Consider the following 21,819-nt stretch of genomic DNA (forward strand, 5'->3'; position numbering starts at 1 on the left):
CTGCACCTATATATTCATTAAATCATATTGGCTTGGAACCTGCTGTTATACTGAAAAGTGAAAGCCTGATGAAAGCCAGACTGATTGATATTTTGTTGTTGAGTAGTCTCAGGCAGTTATCACTGCTTTAATGTTCAAAAAAATCATCTGTACTCTTGTTCACTTACACCTCAAGGGATCATTACCCAGTGTGAGAAGCCGAGCAGGCTTCAGGAGAACATTGTATCTGGGATAAAGTTTCCATATGACAGACTATAGGTATCCTGAGACATATGCTCAATAACCAATCAATGAAGACAAGGAAATGTGGACTGAGGAACCACATTGGTATCTTATGACAACAAATCTAAAGCACTTACCCACTAGCATGGGGGCATCAGAAACTGAACTGAAAGCTGAAAACCCATCACCTCCAGAGTCTTTATATTCTTTGACACTTCTGATTTTTATTATCAGCTGCTTGTGATGTTGATGTTGAAGGTTTGTTCTCATCATGCTGCTGCAGTTCCTGTTAGTTATTTTGGATGAGTCAGCTAAATGCTGATACTTAAATACAATGCTACTTAGCCTTATGCATGAATACACACAGTGTATCTTTAATTCTCTGTGCAGCTATGCCTCGTCATTGTTGGCACAATGTCCAGGAAGGTAGACTGCACCGACTGGGATTCAAACAACTTTTGCTCGTAAGACAATTACCAAAACCACTACACCATTAATGTTGTTATGGCTTCTGAGGAGTGTTTAATATGATTTCGTCCTGGAAGAAGAGCATGATGCTATTTCATTTCATTAACTAGATGGCCATTTCATGATGTACACACCACCTGACCTGCTGCGGAGAGCGCACCGATCTGAGTTTAATACTGTCCATATATACTTTCTTCAAAAATACATAAATCTCTGTCAACCAGGTGAAAATATGACACTCTGAATATGAAACCCTGTTCCCTGAGTAAGTAGCTTTGTGTGTTAAATATGTATAATGCATGTAAAAAGGCTCAAACCCCTTGAGGGGACTCGTGGCTGTCCTCTGATGAATTGGATCTGTGTAATTTCCCTGATTTTCTAATACAATGAGTGCAAGAGGTGTCAGGCCCATTAATGACACTCCTTTGTGAGCGGTGCATCTTGACCCCTATTAAAGTACTGTCACCCGGACAGCAGATGGTACCAGCCCCCTCCCGCACACACACACACACATACACGCACACACACACACACACACACACACACACACACACACACACACACACACACACACACACACACAGAGGAAGAGTAGCCATGGCAACAGACTCATAATGGCTGGCCTGGTGTGTACTGGAATCACTCAGTCTAATTTGTTAAGTACCACCTCAGTATATTTGATTTAATCAGTGTATTCAGAGCAGAAAACAAGTAGCATCATACAAATCCTCAGCTGCCCACACTGAATCAGACATCTGTAGCAACTGGAAGATGATTTCATAGATTTTTCATACTTTTCCACTGAGCTACATCTTGACTTAATAAAAACTTTAAGAACATCTTAGCTGCTTAGCTCACATATTTGTGGGCAGGTTGTATGTCACTGAAACAATCCCACTTGATTAAGACCAAGAACACAATCAAGAGCAGTAGTCCAGGTTTCTAAAACACAGATGTTATAATAATCTATCTACCTTACTGTGAATATTGTTTTTAATTGAAAAAACAAGGTTATGGCATCCACAGAGTAGGAGGGGGCCAGATGATCCTTGTGTTTATATTTTGAGGAAAAATTTCTTCCTGTAGAGAAAGTAGGAGATGAGCACCCACAGTGAGGTTCCCCACAGGCTTTGGAAGAGCCACTCCCAGTGGCTCGCCTGGAAAGCCATCTCCCAGCTGAACGGGAAATAGAAACCCAGGAGAGAGTGGCCAACGTACACAAAGGTGGAGTTCATCCCTGAGGATGAGAGGAGAAGAGATAAAGCAGGGGTACTTTTCAAAATAAAACAACTATATGGCGGTAACCAAAAGAAACTTTTTTTTCTAAATTCTGCATCACTAACCCATGTAGAGTAGTATTATTATTGACATTTGTTGAAGTAGAATTCTGCTATATATATATATATATATATATATACACACATATATAGCACTAAAGGAAGTAAATCTCTATGAAATAGATCTCTATATGCAGTTAGTAACTATATCTAATCCAAGGGGTTTTTGGTGTTTTAAAATAATTCATGTACATGTGGAGTGTGCTATTTTCTCACCCTGACAGATTAATCAGGCCAATTTTTGCCACTTTTAACATAATTAGTATCGGCCAGTGGCTGAGCATGTTAAGCCGATTAACAGGGAAGCACATCTGCAGGCCGCCCAGTCTGGTTGTTGTGAGACATGTGTGACGCTGCCATTTTAATAGACCTCAGACCTCATTGGACTAGTGAAGCCTTAACTAACTTTGGAAGATGCAAAGGAAAACATAGTGGGAGAAATTCTTATGTTTCAAAGCTATATCTATTTAACTAGTTAGACATGTAATGTTACCTTTAGACAGAAAATGCAAATAAACTCAGACTCCTTTAGAACTGTAACATTTTTGATAGTGAGCTTTTAACCAGCTGTAGCTTACAGGTAGTGATGGGTACTGAAACGCAGTAAAAGAAAACTGGTCCAACATATTGGCCAAAAAAATTGGCATAATCATCGGCTGCCGTAGGAAAAAACCCATTATATGTCGACCTATATCAAGGTGTCCAATCATACGCTAATTATGTTTCTGAGGTTTTAATTATCCAAAGCACATATACCATTATAATACACTGAGCCCTTTTATTTGTGGATAAACAGTACCTGGATATATGAATGGCTGTCCACCCCACCAACCCTTAATATCAATGACAAAGTACATGGCTCCCAGCAGCAGGAACGAGAAACAGCCCATACACGTCACATAGGACAACGACCTGGAGAAACAGACTGTCAGCAGCACTTTACAGCAGCAGCAACATTTTACTCTCCACATTTGGGCATCACTAAAATGTTTGTTGGAAAGTGTGAACTGTGGTGTAAAAACACAGAGTCCATCAATCCTCTGCTGGAAATAAATAACACCCAAGGGTCTCATGTCATTCCAGGAAACTATCCTGCAGTTTGCTGGACTGGTGCAAGGCATCAGCAGTGGATCCTTGGCACATGCCCTTATGGAGCCATGCCAGCCAACCATGTCCCTGTCTGTTCCTAACTGCAAGGATGCTTGATGTAATATCATCTGATGCAAAATGGCTTTTTTTCAGTGTTTTTTAAAATTTTTATTTATCTCAGCTGAAGTGGGGCCAAAAAGACTCTTGGCTTGGAGTTAATTACTTCTAGACATCCAGGCAGGGACTCGTACTCAAGAGCTCAATAACCTGTGCATGATGAACTGCCTATAAAAGCCTGCAGGTAATGGCGAGGGATGAGTGCGGCGTTAGCTCAGGCCCCTGTGGAACAGCATGAAGAATTTGCTTACACATCACAGATGAAATGGTATTCTTCCTGCTGAAACATTAAAATGATTCACATCATATTAAGGGGAACGTGGGAGTGGAACAAATGCACAGGCCGTAAAATAAGCTATGTCTCAGGTGGTAATTGGGCTGTATTTCATGCAAAATCGTTACAAACATTTATCAAGAAGCTGTGCTGTGTTTTTTAGAAAGCAATGTAATAGTTTCAGAGCAGTCAGACTACACTATGATTATATAGATGCTTTTCCCAGAGCCTGATCTTGTTCGATCACACAGGGCTGGTAAAATGTGCAGTGAGTGCTTCTGGAGTGGAAAGGATAAAGCATTCTTTATTTTGCTGGCCGTAAGGAAGAGTGATTATATCGGGAGGATGTATAACCACTCCACCTCACACTCCCAACAGCCTGGGTGATTATTTACAGTCGTAGCTGTTGTTAGAGGTAAGTAAACGTGTGTTTTAGCAGCCTTGATTTGTGCCTTTTGGAAACCCATCCTTTCCTTTGTGAGGTAAAGTGGCTGGATTTAGATGGTCAGGAAGCACTTACCAAAGGTTTTTATTGACAGGTATAAATCCTCCGTCTCGTGTGCACTTAGAAAGGATGGCTGCAGAGATTCCCTAAGGGTGGAAATGAAACAGATTTCAAATCAATGGAGGACGATAAAGCAAGCTGTTTTGGGCTGCTAAAACGTGAAAATACAGAATCAAGCGAGTCCAGCAGATTAACTGATTATCTGAGACTCAGAGGAACAAAGTCCAGCAAGTCACACACACAGCATCGGGCTGTAAACCAGAAAATTTAATTCTCCAAAAAGGAATGTTGTGTTCATCAAAGACACCTACAGAGCAAAGTCACATCCATCTGAGTGGCTGTTTTCTCCATGGTCTTAGTGATTCGGAGGAGTTGTTTATGATCTGATGAACTCTACATCAATAAAAGCTTTAATTGCCTCATCTATTTACCCTTATATGTGATTTAGATAGTTGGAGAAACATTTTGTGCAGAGAGAAACGCAGGGCAGTGGACCAAAAGGCAAACATGCTTGTTAGGTGGATATCCATCATGTGTATAGATGACAGAATCGATGGTGTGGAAATAACCTAGCCGGGGTTGGACTGAGTCTCCAGGCTATCCAGGCAGCAGAATGTAGGATGGAGCTGGTATGTGGGGCAATCGCTCAATTTCAATCTCTCACTTCTGGAGCCTGATCGTTGGATTTTAATTAACAGGGGCTGTTGTTTATTAGGAAGAAGATGCATGGCTGCTCCTGAATATCAATCTGCTACAGAAATCACAGTAAAGCGAACTATGGTGAAAAACCCTGGCTTTGTCGTTTTCTGTCAACACTTTCTGGTTCTTAGTGAACCGATCCTGTGGTTGGGTGCGTGCAGAAATGAGCTCCCTCCTCCTCTGAGGAGACCTGCTAATGTCAAGAGCACATGTCTGAAACAAGAGGCAGTTCAGCTCTGTTTCCTGGCTCCCCTCTGAGCCGAAATCGTATTAGAAGAGAGCCTGCCAATTACGAAAACTAATTTTGCTTTCTGTGTTGGTGAAAACACTTTGTGGGACTAAAAATACACTTACCCACTGAGATTATGGGAAAAAAACAAAGCCATATTTATGGTATACAGGGTCTCTATATGTTCCTAAAATCAAACAGCCTGCTCTCTCTGTCAACCATTACAATGTGAAAAAGTGATCCTTATTGTCTGGTCTCCCATGTCATAATCTTGAGTGGCATCTAAAGCTTCTATGTAGCATTAACTAGTGAATCACAAAATACCGTAGAAAAACATAAGAGCCTAATGTTTATTTCATTGTATGTTACTTTATCACTCTGTGCCTCTGGGAGAAGCCAAATGGTTCTAATTCATTTCGCCTCCCTCCAGCCACTTGCTACACAATAATGGTCAATAAGATTCAACATGAGGAAACATAATGTGGGAGATTTATCATTTAAGGACAGAGGTTAATGACATTAAATCATCACAGGAGAATTTCGACCGATTCTCTCTTATATAACCAGGACCTGACCTGATTCACATACACAAAAAAACCATTGTATTCATTGCACATCTGGACTTTGTTAATAGGATTTGTGGGCTTTAAAATCCTTTTGAGATATTGATTATGATTTTGGACTGTGTAAATATACTTGACAAACCTGAACAGATGACATCTACGGTACTAATAAGACAAAGTAAATTAATAAAATCGATTCCTTATTCGATAAAACCTACAAAACCTTACAAATAACTCACTTAAAACTAAAGGGATCAATTTCTGCTTCTATATTTTTCTCTGGCTGAGTTTACTGGCTCCTTCCTTTCATTCTCCACAGTTTGATTTCAAAGCCTGACTGAGGCAGCCAGCTCATGCAGCTCCGTCATCGCTTCAGGTCACAGGACTGCCAGTTCAGGATGTCTGCCTCCACAGCATGCAGGTTCCTACTACCCCATTCTGCAATCTAACTACTTCTCTGCAGCGTCTCACTGAGTTTCCATATAAACATTGGCCAAGAACTGTTCAGCAAAGCTCAGCCTTTCTCTATGGATCAGGCTGGTTAGAGCAGACTAACAACCTCCTGTCACAAGTTTAGAAATGCAAAATGGACCATCTCGTATAACACTTGGCTTCTCCCTGTGGGACACATTCCCCCTATAAATGAAATAGAGGCCAGCTTGCCTGCTGTGTTTTGAGACCACCCAGAATGAGCACAAATCCAAAACAAACATGACCTGAGAGGCTGTCCGAGCAAATTTATTACAAAATTTATCATCTTTTTCTGGATTTGTACAGACTTTTCAGCCCTTTCTTTTATTCCACTTCATTGAAACTGTTTGGCCTGTTTGCTCAGACTTAGTGTGCAGATGTATAAATGGATCATGCTCCTAATCAGATGCTAGAATACTGATCGCAGTAGACTGTAAGAAATATGCACAACTATTATAATCGAAAACCACATGTGAGGCACAGACAAACAATGAAAGGCGGTGTGTATTCCCCTGAGGCACTGGACACTGATGTCTGCCCGGAAACTCAGCCACGAATGTTGTTTAATTGTACTGAGATCACACACACGTCTTCGGCTATATCCTACTAATGAATAGTTTTGGCAACTATGAGTAATACCCAGGCAGCTGGAAAACACGTTGCAGAGTTTACCTACAGGGCAACGTAAAACAGCAAGGCCATAGAAAATGCTCAGCTCCATGTGAGTCATAAGGAAAGGAAAATATTTTAAATGAATTGTTTACCGGTTTTAAAGTATAACTTGATATGTTTATTAATTTGCTTCACCACTTGTGTTTGAAATGTCCACATGATGCAACGTACCAGGAGGACGGTCCATGCAAGGAACCGACAGAGAATGTGGAAGTTCATCCCCTTGTAGGAAATGATAATTTTCCCACCCTGTGGAAAAACAGGCAGAGATAAACACTAACACCACAACTCATTCAATCATACATTTAATGAGAAATACCAAGTAAACACCAATAACTGCTGTGTTCGTGTATTTGCCCTCGGGTAACCAAATAGGCCTGGGATGTGGGTGTCAATGCCGCGTTCCTGAAGTGAGGGTCACATTTCTCCTATCCTGTCGAGCCAGATGTGGAGTGTAAGTCATCCACACCCTCTGATTAATTCGGTGATGATGAATACGTTTCAGCTGAGGACATTAGCATGGGCGAACACAGAGGAGGGCAGGACACCTGGCATGTTGTCTAAGACTTGCTGACTGAAGGGCTCAGTGCTAACTGCCCACCGGGAAATGAGCAATGTGGCTGCTTTTGCATGGCAACTTCCCACAGCACCAATGGTAATAAATAAGGGACAATGCTGGCATCAGAGACGCAGGTCTAGAGAAAAACTCTCTCTTTACTTTCTGACAACATTTTGTCAATAAAAGGGTGCAGCTGTGTAGTTACAATGGAGGGGAGGAGGAAACTGTCTTTCATATAACCTTCACTTAAGTGCAGAGTTCGTTCCACTGTCTAATACAGTGTATTGTCAGCGTGGAAGAACAGGTAAAGAAGCTGATGCATACAAAGGTTATTTGGCTCAGAATCTATTGAGTTTTTGAAATCTGACAGGAAAGTCTCCACTGAACAAGTCATATTTGGGGGGTACCTGCTCTCAGCCAATCACGGGCCAGTATTGCAACGTAAGTCCACCCCCTTTAATTCTAGTGCCATTGCAGAAGACATGTTAAACCTGCTTATATTCCAACATGTTTAATTTCGGGGGCTGTTCAGCAGGTGAATGTGATACTGTTCACTCAAAACATTGAAATTAAGACATCTATGAAACACAAAACCAACATTACTTTGCAGAGCTACTGTGTGTGTAACATTTGTTCCCTATGGTCTGTGATTTTTTTCAGGTTGACTGTAATTGTCAGATATCATAACACCAATTAAACAGAGCTTAGCATTCACAGTTATTCAGTAAATAATCTATTAAGATAAACCATGTATTTGCACAATACAATATTATGAAAACGATTCAAAGCAACAGTAAATTTGTAACTAAGTAATGATGACAGAATAATGAAAAAATAAAATAAAAAACTGAAATATTTTAAATACTGTGATACTTTCTGAAAACATACAAGAGATAATTGAGCCACCCACCTGCATCCCCAGAAATCCCATTACAACTGAGTTGATTGTACCCAGGACTCCCTCTGGATCAAAGGGCTGTGTGGTGTGATACATGTCCTGGAAAAATATAAATGGAGAAAAAAAAACAGAAAGGTTTGTTGAAATGGTATTCATTTCACATTAAAGGTTAAACAATAAATGGTGGTGAAAAATATTTTACTTTGCATGTGGGGTATCTGTACATGTTATCACCAAACATCCATCTGTCAATGTATCCTGCTGCACCTCCAGTGCAGTTTGGATGAAGACCATTATCACCAATTCCACCAGCTCCCAAATACCCTCTGATGACATACAATAAAAGATAAGCAGTATTAATAGAAAGAAACACTGTAGAGCAGAAGATAAGGCTTTAAAATGTTTTTTAATTAAACAGGTTCAGGGATGAGATTTGTATCTTCCACACATCAACACACGAGACTATTTGAATCCACACTGATGCCATTCAGGGACACAGAAACTGGGGGTAAAAAACTCACTAAAAGCAGCACTGAGCAAGACACAGAGCGAGGAAGATGGATCCTCTGCCTGCGCTCCTCTTATTGCACATGACAGACTGAGATTGGCTAATTATGCCCTCTGAAGCATCCACCACAGGCCCATAAATCATGGAGGTTCATAACATCAGCAGCACATGGTGCACACTAACACCTCTGCTGCAGCCCAGCACCTCCAACTGAAGATTATCTCAGCATGGAGACGTACATGAAACGTACCCTGTTAGCGTTTGTCCACGGTGGATTAATGAGATAGATCCAATTCTATGACAGTGGGCATCTTGCTTGGACTTACGTGGGGCAGTTGGGTACAGGCATGAGGAAGGTGATGCACAGCCACAGAGTCTCCAGAAGGATAATGATCAGCCATTGTGGCCAATAAAGGACCACATCCTGGATGGGGTTCCACCAGTGATACTGCATCACATACAAATCTTGTCACTGCAAAATAATCTTAAGGTGCAAAATTGCTTACCATTTAGACACTATGATGGTGACCAGGGTAAACATTATACCTGGTAAACTTCAGCATGTTAATCTTGTCGTTCATGCTAACATTCACATTAAGCTCATAAACCACTGTTTCAAATCCAGCCTCTCAGAGCCACCAGCACAGCTCTAGACTCCTGTTTAAATGTCTGGTTTCAGGTTGGACTTTTTTCCCCTGTGTGTGTAATGACTGACGAAAGTGAACCTGACAGAGCTGCTTACCATTTTCAGTGGGATTTCTTTCTGGCCCCAGAAAGTCTGCAGGAGAGACAGAACAAAGTAGGTGAAGCCCAGACGCTGCAGCACTCCAGGGATCCGTAGCCAGGACCAGGACACTGGAACACAGCCAGCAACACACAGCATGAACCCTCAGCACTGTGCACCTTTTTAAATGACGTACACATGAAGAATGCATGAACTTACAATTCACTCACTTGTATAAACCTAATCCTGCTAATTTGACCAGATTATAAATCAAGAAACTGGTAATATAACATCTACCTAACCATCCCACTAATACTACTCCTGGTGCTTCCTGTAGAATGATGATTAGCAGCACGCCTCTCAGAAAAATAGTGTCAGTCTTCAGGATATGGGCATGTCAACAAGGTGGGAAGCTAATGAAAGATTCCCATTTATCTCTTAGTCTCGACAAATTGGGCTGGATAGGATTGGCTTCTGGTTGAGAGATTGATTGTAATCTACACATTAGTTAATTGAAAACCACTTTGCTGCACAAAGTGCAGTAAAAACAGTGTGATCCCAATCATTGATCCGGACAAATCAAATAAGAGGCGGAAATCTCTTCTTTCACAGGAAAAGAGAAAGCTCTTAATAGTGACACTTTTTTTTTTTAAATATGCAGGTTACAACCCTCTTCTGTTTGATTTACTGTGTCCGTCCCTCCACAAAGATGTCACTGGAATAAAAATCATCCTGAAACTTTTAATAGTTTTAAGGTGAACTCTAACACCTTTTGTTTCAATTTCTGATCAATGAATGGGAAGTTTTTTTGTGTGTAATTGACCATTTTTTTGACATTCAATACCATTTAAGAGGTGAGGGCTTTGCTGTCTACCTCCCACTTTCAGAGATAGATTGAACAAAATAATGATTCTTTGGTAAGTGAGCTGAAACAAATAAGTCATTAGAAAGTAGAGCAAACAGCTGAGCCAAAAATGTTTTTAAAAAGAGCATTTTTTAACAAACGTCCTCTGAACGTTGCTCAACAATAGTGGTTTCCATCCGACCTTGAGACCTTATCTTCATCAGCCAGTAGTTTCCTGTAGCATGTTCCCATCAAACAGAGTAAACACTTTATAAAATCCTAAAAAGCACATCATATCAGGCAAAATAAATTATACTTATGTCAAAAATGTCAACTCATTAGGAATCATATTTAGAGTTTCCCCACAATGCATTGTTGAGTTTCTGTAATAGAATTTTAAATTAATTCAATACAAATTGAAGAACCAAAATTGGAGTTTCAAGGACTTTAAAGCTGCTTTCATCATGATTTAGAAATCCAACAGCAGCATTTATTAGAAATGACTCATAGTGGATGTCAAAGGTTAACACCCTCTTCTGCCTCGTCTGACATTGAAACTGTTTAACATATTGAGCTGCTATGACTCTGTTCTCTTATTAGATCAAATTGTGTGCCTGAACTGCTGAGGATGTCCTTGGAGACAGAGGACAAAGCTGCAGTTTATGGTAAAAGTCACTGTGCTCTCTTGAGTCACTCCAGCAGTAGCAGCCTCTACAGCAGCTGCAGGGGGCTGAAGGATGTAACACTATCTGTTTGTAATTGTCCATTACTGCAGCGGTTCCTTTTGCTCAGTCCGCCAGTGTTAAACATCCCCTGGTGCTGGATTTGGAGACTGCACAGACAATAGCAATATTTTTGTTAACCCGGTTACACAGGTCTCCACCCATGAAAGTCCATTAGCAAAGGGGAAGGCTAATGTGTGAAGGGCGCCCTGTGCATCCCCAGGTGGACGATGAAATGGGGATTTTCAGCATGCTTCCCCTCATTTAGGCCTAATACAGCCCTGCAGCTTTGGCTTTTATCACAAATCTCAATCTAAACAGATTATATTAATATTATTTTTCACCTGACCAAAAAAACAAAGCTTTTAGTGTTGTTCATAATATGAACATACCAAGATCTATATCAGCCCTATGACATACTCCAGTTTAAACTTGAAATGCTTGCTCGAAAATCTGCAGCTACAGAGTCTATGTTACACAATATTCCAACAAATGCAGCTCGTTTAACCACCAGTATGTGCTCCACATTGGGCACCTACGGGGTCCATCTCTTGGAGAGTAGTTGAGGAAGCAGAAGCCGAGCATCATGAGGACGGCTGTTCTCCAGGTGATTTTACGTAGCAGCTGCAGGTGGCTAAATCCTCTCCTCTGCATCGACCTGAAAGCCAGGACCACTGAAGTCCCAATGATAAACACAAACCTGGGAGAAACAACAGCATTCTTATTTTATTGTTACTGATTAAACTACTGAAGTACATTTAGATTTACAAAAAAAAGTGTTATATTATTTTAGTTATACACACAAACACACACACACACACACACACACACATATATATATGTATTAGTATATGAAAAAACATCTTAAAATATCTAATAGTTCTTCTGTACCAAACCTACCATGGCATAACAAGATCTGCCACAGTTAGACCTGCAACAAATCCAGAGACATAAACAGACCTCAGTAAACAGACGTAGCTGAACTATGTTGTCTTTGTGCTGCTTTTGTCATAAACTTCACATTTGAAAACGTGTGATTAAAAAATATGTGACAGTGGTAAAGAGATGATTAATCAAAGCAACCCCTTGTAAACCCATTATAAATTGTAAGTTTAACACTCTTAACAATGTCTCATAAATGTAGCAGTGACACTTCTGGATTTTCTTTTTCATTTTTATTCTCCCTGGCAAAAGGGGCCCAGCAACTGGCTCCTTTGATCAAAGGGGCCTTGCTCAAGGGGGCCTCAAAACTGGATTGCCACAGGGGAGGTTTACTCATTAACTCCTCCCTCGCATATAAACAACTAAGGAGCCTTGATTTGGCCTGCATGATTTTGGTCTGAGGCGACATTTCTTGTGATTAGTGGTCAGAAAATGCTGCAGACATGACGAGGAGAAAGCTGCTCAAGATCATGCATTCATCGGCCATCAAGCTTTGTGAGAAGAAGCTGCTCTGCAACAATATTGGCCACTATAAGCTCCTGCTCCTTTTCACTACTAAAGCCACTTGAATGGCAGATGTGGATGAAAGGCAACAAATGAAAAATGAATTTTCAAACTGTTACATGCAACATTGTTCTGTACAAGCCTCGCTTACTTTAGTTATAGCGTGTAAATGTGTGGATGTTACTTAACCATTCCATGGTGCATGTTGAAAAAACCAGTAACCTCCTCCACCATAGTTCACAAACACCATCACTGTCAGGGCAAACCTACAAAGACATTATAACGAGTAAGCATCATAGTACGCTAATTAATAAATCCCACACAATGCACCAGTAAAGAGTAGATGAAAGACAGTATATGTATATATGAAAGACAGAGCCCCATTTTAAAACATGATATGAAATTAAGAAGAAAACATTTCTAACTAATAGTTGTGTTACCGTCCAACAAATAATTTATTATAGTCAAAGAGACCAGGGGAGGGGCTTTTTATTCTGTCACACTCCAAATGCAAGCTAATGCAATCTAAGCATTATGAATCACTCAGGAAATGAACACTTGTCCTCTGGATCTCCTCAAGCAGGAATGCTGACTATAGACTTTGTGTCTAATATATGATACACTTTATACTTTAGCACTGGCCAAGGCTGCAGAAACACAGCACAAGTGCTTCACTGAATCAGACGCTGAAGGAAACAAGGTATTTATGATGCATGTCAGAAAATGGGTGGGTACCATTACACAACACAAACTTCACAGGGGAAAGTAAAAGACTGCATGGTCAAACGGCTAAAGAGCTTTGCTCCAAGGCAAATCCATTCACCATCTTAAGTTTTTGCTTTAGATTTATGTGTTATTTAATCAAAAGAAAAAAATATTAAGGGATCTTTAAAGAGCCACAATAAGATTAGGGCAACCTTTAGGAATGACGCAGATAAGGCAAACTGTATGGTACCTCTGCCTCGTCTGGTTTTTCTGCACAGATTCAATTAAGAGGTGCACCAAAGCCATTACTGCTCTTTTAGCCCCAACCTGCTGATACTAGACTTTAATCGGCCACTATCATCTCAAAAGCACTATTAAAGCAGAGAAACCCCTGGTGCATGTGTCCATGTACTTATTCACTCTCTCTCTCTCACACACACACACACACAGGCTATCATTTAAATTTTGACTAACATATCCATTAGTCGCTATAGTGACGAAGATAAAGGTGAAATCACTATCCACATGAGCCTGGAGAGAAAATCATTGCAATATCACAGGTTTTTGTGCGTCTTTTTAATTAAAACGCTCAGGGTGTCTGATTGTGAATGAGAGGTACATTACGGTTTACAGGTAGGTAGATTACAAATGCCACACATGTGACACTTGTGACGCTTCTAATTCTGATTAAGGGAAACTGTAAATGTTTTATTAATATGACGCATACTGAGCTCTCTTTGCTTTATGTTGCACCAAAGTTAATACAAGAACAGGTAATGTGAAGGTTGAAGCACCGCAGGCCTATTTCTTGGTTCCTAATCAGGTTTAAGTTGTAAATATCCCTGTGAAGTCCTCCACAGAACGTTTGTCTCTTCAGTAATAACCTTTATTCATGTCCAAGCATTAATACCAGTGATTTATAGCTATTAGACTACAGGGAGACATGTCCTTCTTGGTGGAGTGACAACTGCTTATGACTTACTGATAGACACTGATGGACTTCTTTGATTTGACACTGTACATGCATTACCAATTAGAGTATGGGCTTAGTACATTTCAATGTTGCAAATGGACAGTTACATTCACTGTAGAGTATTGAGTTACCCGCTGTGCTGGTCATATCAAATACATGGACACCCAATCTAGTCATAATAAATTACTGCTTGAGTGGAAATGCCAAGGTTCCTTTCTTGTGGCCAAACATCAGAGCAGAACTGAAACTGAACCGGACAAAAACTTGGAGCTTAGTCAAAACAAAGGTACAGAATGAATCAGCCACCTGGTGTTAAACGCAACTGACAATCCATTGTTTTAGCTCTGATAGTTGTTTCCTCTGTTGTATGGCACCGCTAACTACTGACAGTGCGATTTTCAACAGGAAGGAACCTGGCGACAGGCTTTTAGCAGTGTGCCACAAGATTAAAATCCAAATCCTTTTAGAAAAATTAATGTGCAACCATGCTGCACAGTTCTCTGTATATCATGTCAGTGGAGCCTGAGCAATGATCAGAAAAACCTTTCAGCTCAGAAGAAAGGCCTTATGCCTTCAAAATGTCTCAGCATTTATGACAGATGACTGATGTGTCTGTTCTCTGCAGAAAGTTGATACTTATCAGGGGTATAGATCGTAAGTCACAGGGCTGAGGAGGCACATGCAGCATTAATCTTTAACGCTGAGTCACAGTTTGATTAAGTGTGTTGTCAGGTATGAGAATTTTCAGTCTTACCAACTGGGACGTCAATACGCAACAAGTGTCTGTAACCCCAGGGTAACATTTCAGATAATAAGATTAAACTGGACTGCTGAAGAAACTGTAGCTGAACAGAAATAAAATCAAATCCTTCCTATGCAAATTTTGGTCTAAATGAATTCAGCCCAAAATAAATAAAACTATGCAGCATTTTGAATTGAGCACATCCGCACAGTGGTTTCAGATAATTTTCAAAAAGGAAGCCGCAGTTAGAAAAAGATGCCAGTTGTCTGCTGGATGCTGTCTCTGTGCTGCTGGATTTCCTCTCGCTCTCCATTTTGGCAGGAGATCTATGGCCGTGTGGATGTGTGCTGATATGTTGACGGTATTATTACATCAATTATTTGGCAAGGGGGAGGTCAAAGCCACACCAGCATCCTGTTTCCAGAGAGGCGTGCTTTGTGTCTACCCTCAGGCCACAATTAGGGCTAGCAGGGAGCCCAGATTCAATCACACGCATCACCCCTGTCCAATAGAAACACACAGTTCCAAACCCGAGACACGCTGATATCAAAAATCTTGCCCAGAGCTTGATCGCTTGGTAACCAAAGCTTGGGGGAACATGTGGCCAGACTGTGACCCCTGTAATTATTCATTATGCTGGGCCTGTAGATTTTCATCATGCCTCAGACTGCTCCAAAAAGAATAAGCATGTGAACAAGCCGCATGTGGTGATAGAGTGATAAACAGGATGGTTGTTGATGGCGTACATACCCTCGGAAAGTGTCCAGTGAGCGCAGTCGTGTTGGTTTAGCTTTAACAGTATTCTGCTCAGCCTCACAAGCATGTGCTTTGTCCTGGAGAAACAATTAGAGGTTGACAAAATAATGTCAGCACTTTGGCCTTGAAATAACTCAACCCCAGTGTGGATCATATAAGGTTGCTTGACATGCAGGGAAATTTGTTATCCACTGGCTATATGTACTGTGTATGTTCAGTTCCCATTTTTATGTTGCTTTTATTTTACTTTACTTTTTCAGGACTATGCAACAACCACCTACACATCAGAAAAACACACTACCTTACTTTAATACTCAAAGCCTAAAATGACCCTTTTCTGCAGCAGTGATTTAGGATTAGGTCCTCATTGAATTTCTTTCTCTTGAAATTATCTGGGGGACCCTATGTATTTGAACATGCACCTTTAAAATATGTGGAGATGCTGAATACAGAACACATTTAGGAATCAAATCCTGAACATGTTCTCAATTTGTTTTAAGATTTTATCAAACTACAATTGGTCCAGTCCAAAATGCCACATAGGTCAGAACTCCTCACAGTGATTTTTAGGCATGTATCTTTCCCAGGTCATTCTCTGTGCATGGTTGCGGCGCCTCCTTTTCCCTCTTTCTGAAGGCAGCATTGACATGACTCTGGCCTGTTGCCCTCTCAGTTGGATTAGCCTGACTTACTGGCCTCCATGCAGCAGTTTAAAGAGCCAGAGCAGGAAGACACCAGCACTAATACGCTGTGATGGATCTGCATGCCATCCAGACAGCATATGGAAGACAGAGACATCTTGCTTGGAAGAATGAGAGGAGCTATTCATGCTCACCAAAAATACACTGCAGTTCTTGCCATCAAGCAAGATGATTGGATGGATACAACGCTCTATCACTCCCATGTACGTCTGATCTCCAACTGGCTCTGCTAACATTTGTATCAATCATTCCATTACTGTCTCCCGAATGGCTTGATGACTGGAGTCTCAGAGCAATTTTGGCATGCATCTCAGGCTGCAGGGTTGGCCAATGAAAATAATGCAACGTAACTGTTTGGATCAAGGCTGCATTAATGTTTGACTACAGCACAGAGGCAATCTTTTTTTTTTTTGCAGCAAAGAAATAAAGATAGTGCATTTATTCTGCATTATGCTTCTGAATGTCCTAATTTTCTGAAGAGCAAAACAAGCAAAACAAGAATTTCAGGAATACACAAACTAATTAAATAAAAATATGAAAACATAAAATGAAAAATATCCAAACACATATTTCCCTTTTTTCCCCATACAAACATAATCAATGACCATTATTTTGGGCTTACTAGTTCATCTTCAACACAATGGGATTGTTTAATGTCTCAAAATTGCACAACTGTTACTGATGAGAGTACTATGGAAATGTTTTTATGGAAATAATTTGATTAGTTTCTGATTGATCTAAATCTAATCAATCAAAACATGCATGTGTCATCTAATTGCATTTCATATTATTCTAATGCATTCATTAGAAGCAGCATTTTACTTACATTATCCAGTGAGTACTGTGGACCTTGGCAGCAAATGGTCTTAATAAATTTTGATGTATAATGCCTCCTGTAAAAGGGACAAGTTTAGTCCTTGGTTCTGATGGAAGAGAAATCAGTGCAGAATGGTATTTTCATTGTGGATGATATAAAAAACATATGTACCTGGAAACATAGGGCCCCAGAACAAATAAAAGAGTGATTATGGCCAGTAGGAGAGCTGCCACCAGAAGAGCTAATAAAACAATGAAAAAAGCTAATGTTAACAAATAGATATTATTTAATCAGACTGTACCACTCTATGTAGTCTCTCTGACTGGATGTCAATGTTAGGAGCTTCATACTGTACATCTCTATCAGAATAGAATCTGACTGAGGAGAAAGGGGCTGATAACAACCCAAACTGTCTGCTTTTAGTCGCCTCAGGAGTCCCATGTGGCTCCCTGTCAGTCAGCCAATGTCAAAAGGGATCCCTCAAATGACAACAAGAACCTAATGGAAAACTCTTGGCTGATCCATCGCGGCGCAATCACTCTGGGTAATCCATCCCTGCAGGCATCCAAAAAGGAAGATGTAAAGACTACACTGGAGCAGAAAACAAAATCAGAAGGAAAGAGCTGGACTGCCAGAGGGCTTCAAAATAGGAGTGGGGTCAAGATGAGGTTTAGAGTGCAACAGGCCAGAAATACTGTGGCCTGGATGTCTTTTATTTGCTTAATAATTAATGAAATCTACCCAGATGTCGAACAAGAGCTGTGGTAAAGCTTTTGGATTCATTGTTTAAGGCAAAAAAAATGAACACATGTTTCATTTGTAACCAAATCCCTATATAATAAGAACAATGTCGTAAGGCATTAGTGTGACTTAAAAGAAGGCTAATCTAATAAGACGTTAAATATTATGATATATTATTACTACATCAGTACCAGCACCACTTGAGACCTTTTCCAGCTGTGCTATTGATTATGAAACTCTAACACGAAGGCTCGGGAACTATCAGTGTTCTTGCATCAAAGCATGGAAATAAGGGCACAATATGTGCAGTGTTTGTCTTTAGTGGACAAACAAACAAAAAGAAGGCACTTTAACCTGAGGTGAGTCTAGACTATTACTTCCAAGAGTGGTCACTTAATCGCCTTGAAAAGTCATGCAATCTCAGGTGCCCACTCATAAAAACCACCATAAAGCTCTTAGTAACACTGCTGAAACGACACCAGAGCTCTGAATAAAGCATGATCGCTCTACTAGTTACTCTCTTGATAAATAGAAAGTAATGGAGGCATTTGAAACAACTGGATTAAATTCAATTCATCGACACATTTTCTAAAGTGAAACTGAACAGTCGATACTGTGGATTTCTTTGTAAGGATTAAGGCCTCATCAGGTAACTTGTGGTTTGTGATACAAAGCGGAATACAGTACTAACATGATTAAAGGATCTATCTGACAGCAGCTGCAGACAAACATATGCTTGAAGAATACCGCACCCAAGAAATGACCGTGAATCCCTGCCGCCAATCAATCTGAGACGCTTAAGTTAACTTTGAAATTCCCTAGCAGGGCAACTCTAACCTGTCTCAGGCTGCTGACCAGACCATTACTTAAACTGAGCAAGTCCTATGGGGAGCCTGTATAATCACCGGTCTGTGAAGCTAATGGAAGCTCATCATACTGTGAGGGATGCAGTCACACTGACCATATATCTGCTCAGATAATGGCTACTTGGCCTTAAAAGTCTTATCTACAACATAATCTGCAATATTGTTAAGTAGAGTGTACATTATGGAGAGAGACGCTTTCAAAATCCCATTACGCCCTAATCCTTCCACACTCCCTAATGTATTACCCACAATCCTCCACGCGCGGAGCCAGGCCTTCAAAACAAACAGAAAAGCTTTTCTTTAATCCCTTTTCAAGAAAGCATATCTTACTTGATCAATACACATCATGTCCCAAGAGATGAATAAGAAATACCGTTCAGTAGAGGTGGACAGGCCGAGTGATTCTGCTCTTTGCTGACTCAGTTAAGTACAGAGTGGATTTAAATGCTCGGCCCGAGCGCAGACACAGGTTCCCTTACTGTCACTGTCTCATCAAGGCAATCACATTCACTCTATGCAACTAATTGCTTCGTTTCATCCTTCAGTTTTGTGCACTTACGCAGGTATGCATTGTTTGGTCTTTTATCCACAGTGTGAGTGCAGCTTGAATTGCTGGTTTCCTCTGACATGTGGATCCAAACAGAGTAATGTCCAACTTCTCCATATGTCTGACTCCACCTGCAACCAAAACAGTGAAATACAGAACAACACCTTCCTCAACAGCACAAAAACTGGTCTGTTGTTATGTGATCCCCTCTGAAATTATATTTCCTTAGAAACATACATTTACTATTTTCATCCACTGCTGCTTCCTCTTGACCTAGCAGTAAAAGCAAAACCTTCCTGTCACCCTCTGAAACTTTCACACCACCTATACAGCTCAGGAGCACCACCTAGTGTCTGCAGACTTGAAGTATGTCCCTCTGTCCTCTCACCATCTCCAGTTTCAGGCCCCAAAAGCACACATTACACACTCATATTGATCCACTGTTGGGATGACATACTAGCTATCACATGGAGTGTTTTTTCAAAAGGAAAGGGAAATCAATGGCAGCACAGTCTGGTTAGAGACCTCGGCATTGATCCAAGACCAGACCTCTGAGAGGACAAGAAGTAGCACCAGAGACTTGTCATGTTGAAACCGAATCCCTGGAACAATGTTTACAGGTGACCCCCAAAAGAAAAGCCTGCTGTCTTGTCAGTCCTAATTGTTTTTAAATATAGCAGCTGTCCCTTTCAGTTAACATCCCCACTGAGGTTTCTAAAAGACGCGGAGCTCTGAAGGTTTAATGAGCCCTTTTCATCAATAGTGAAATGTCAGGTCTTATTAACCCCAAAATGGCTCCTGATCAATACTCGAGGAGGTGGTTTAAAGGAGGGGATCACTCAGGTCCAGAAAGCAGGTCAGGATTACTCCCCCAGCCCTGTAAATAATCATACAGACTGCTGATGCAATCATTGGATGCCACAGCACTATATTATGTCTGCAGACAAGAGTGATGCACTCCCACAGGCAGAACTAATATGAGCAAACACGAAACAAGTTCAGCAGTTTTACCGCTCTGGACTGTGGGTGAATTAACAGCTGGCTTGACATCATGGACGCTTTGTTAGAGTATTAAACTTATTACCTGCAAAGAGTTACATTCCTGGGCTGCGATTCTACTTGTACAGTCAGAGTGAATTTAGTGCTGATCACCACAGATACATTCCTGTTGTTGGGCTTCACACTGACCAAATGCTGGTACACACACTGAGAAGCACAAACAGGGGGAAGGTGTATTAATGTACTTTACTCTCGAAAGTTGATCATGTAAAATCAGCAGAAAGTACGCAGTCTAGGACAGTGATGAAAAATCTGATGCAGTTAGAATGATTAAAGGCATGAGCAATCAAGGCTCGGCTGTGTCAGGTAAGGGGGGGGGGGGGGAGCTAAAAAATATACATAAAAAACTCAAATGTGCACATATCACAGGTGCAATCATAGTGTTTGAGATGTTCTTTACCTTATAGCAGTAATCTGATGTATAGAAAACCTGCACTTCTTCTGCCAGTTGATTATGAAATGTTAAAAGAGCCTGGTCCATTTTCAGAGCGGGCCCTTCACAGATAGAGAACAGCCCTGATTTAAAGCTGCTACACAAAGCTCTTTGTACATCATAAATGTCAGATAGCAGGAGGGTGTATCAGATCAGGATCATAACATTGACTCGTTATTACTGATTAAGTTTTCAAAGCACTTCATATATTCATTTGTACAGAAAGAAAATGCCTTAGGATCCAATATCAAGACAAAAAGCTAAAAAGTGCCTGATGTTTCATAGCAGTGATATAAAGTGACTGATCTTCAGTGACTGTGTGTTGCAGCTGGAATTTTTAATATGTGTTTGAATCCGAAAGACACCAATGTCCACCACCAATAAATCACACAACACTCACCAGATTTGACCTGACCTCCACAGCCGCTGGCTACAAAGATGAGCAACATTAGGCTTGTTTGCAGTGAGATACCAGGCTCCATGTTGCTACTTGCAAACAGCCACTTCCACTGCTGATCTTTATAACACCAACATGATATGAAAAGCGATCAAAGGGCAACATGCATGCGTGGTTTGTCATTCCTTTTAACACGTCTGTGATGCACATGTTTGGAATCACATCTGGGGAAAAAAGAATGAATAGAGATAATAATAATTAGTGAAAGAGATGATAAACAAAACAAGACTGAATGATAACCCTTCTTAAATGTAAAGAAATTGTATGCACTGAAGTCAACACTAGTCTACATATTGTAAACTACTTTTCCAAACTCAATTTTTAATTCCACTTTACTCCATCCTAAAGTTTTATTTTTTTTATATCACAACTGCTTATGTATTCTAACCAAAGTATGAAAGCACCTTTTTCATTTCCACATCCAGTCAACTGTTAAATACGGATCACTTGTCATATCCTGTCCCTCTGCTCCTTTCATTAACCAGTTCATTTCCCTGAGCACTCACTGTGACAGACGAGTTCAGCAGGGCAGTCTCCCAGGAGCAGCTCATTAACCTTTGACATGAACTCCAGCCAGCTGGAGAGCAGAGCTCCCTTTAATATCTGCTCTCCTCCTGAACAGAGGGATTACTAACAGCAGACTACTACTCTGAAGTTTAAGCTCACGGTTTATAT

The 21,819-nt window shown here is 40.6% G+C and overlaps 1 protein-coding gene across 1 annotated transcript; it reads right to left on the minus strand.

The window, feature by feature from the left end:
- Positions 1-1,444: 1,444 nt before the first annotated feature.
- LOC113131919 (heparan-alpha-glucosaminide N-acetyltransferase) lies at positions 1,445-20,744 on the minus strand. Its single transcript, XM_026309680.1, has 17 exons — positions 20,655-20,744; positions 20,280-20,401; positions 19,208-19,326; positions 17,213-17,282; positions 17,051-17,117; positions 15,518-15,600; positions 12,537-12,613; positions 11,802-11,832; positions 11,441-11,601; positions 9,354-9,466; positions 8,938-9,059; positions 8,306-8,429; positions 8,116-8,202; positions 6,818-6,895; positions 4,028-4,098; positions 2,827-2,939; positions 1,445-1,927 (listed from the first exon to the last, which is right to left on the minus strand). The coding sequence occupies exons 1-17, from the start codon at positions 20,733-20,735 to the stop codon at positions 1,746-1,748; spliced, it is 1,701 nt and encodes a 566-aa protein (XP_026165465.1). The 5' UTR covers positions 20,736-20,744; the 3' UTR covers positions 1,445-1,745.
- Between the last annotated feature and the right edge of the window lie 1,075 nt (positions 20,745-21,819).

Source organism: Mastacembelus armatus, chromosome 15 (genome assembly GCF_900324485.2).
Source record: "Mastacembelus armatus chromosome 15, fMasArm1.2, whole genome shotgun sequence".
NCBI lineage: Eukaryota > Metazoa > Chordata > Actinopteri > Synbranchiformes > Mastacembelidae > Mastacembelus > Mastacembelus armatus.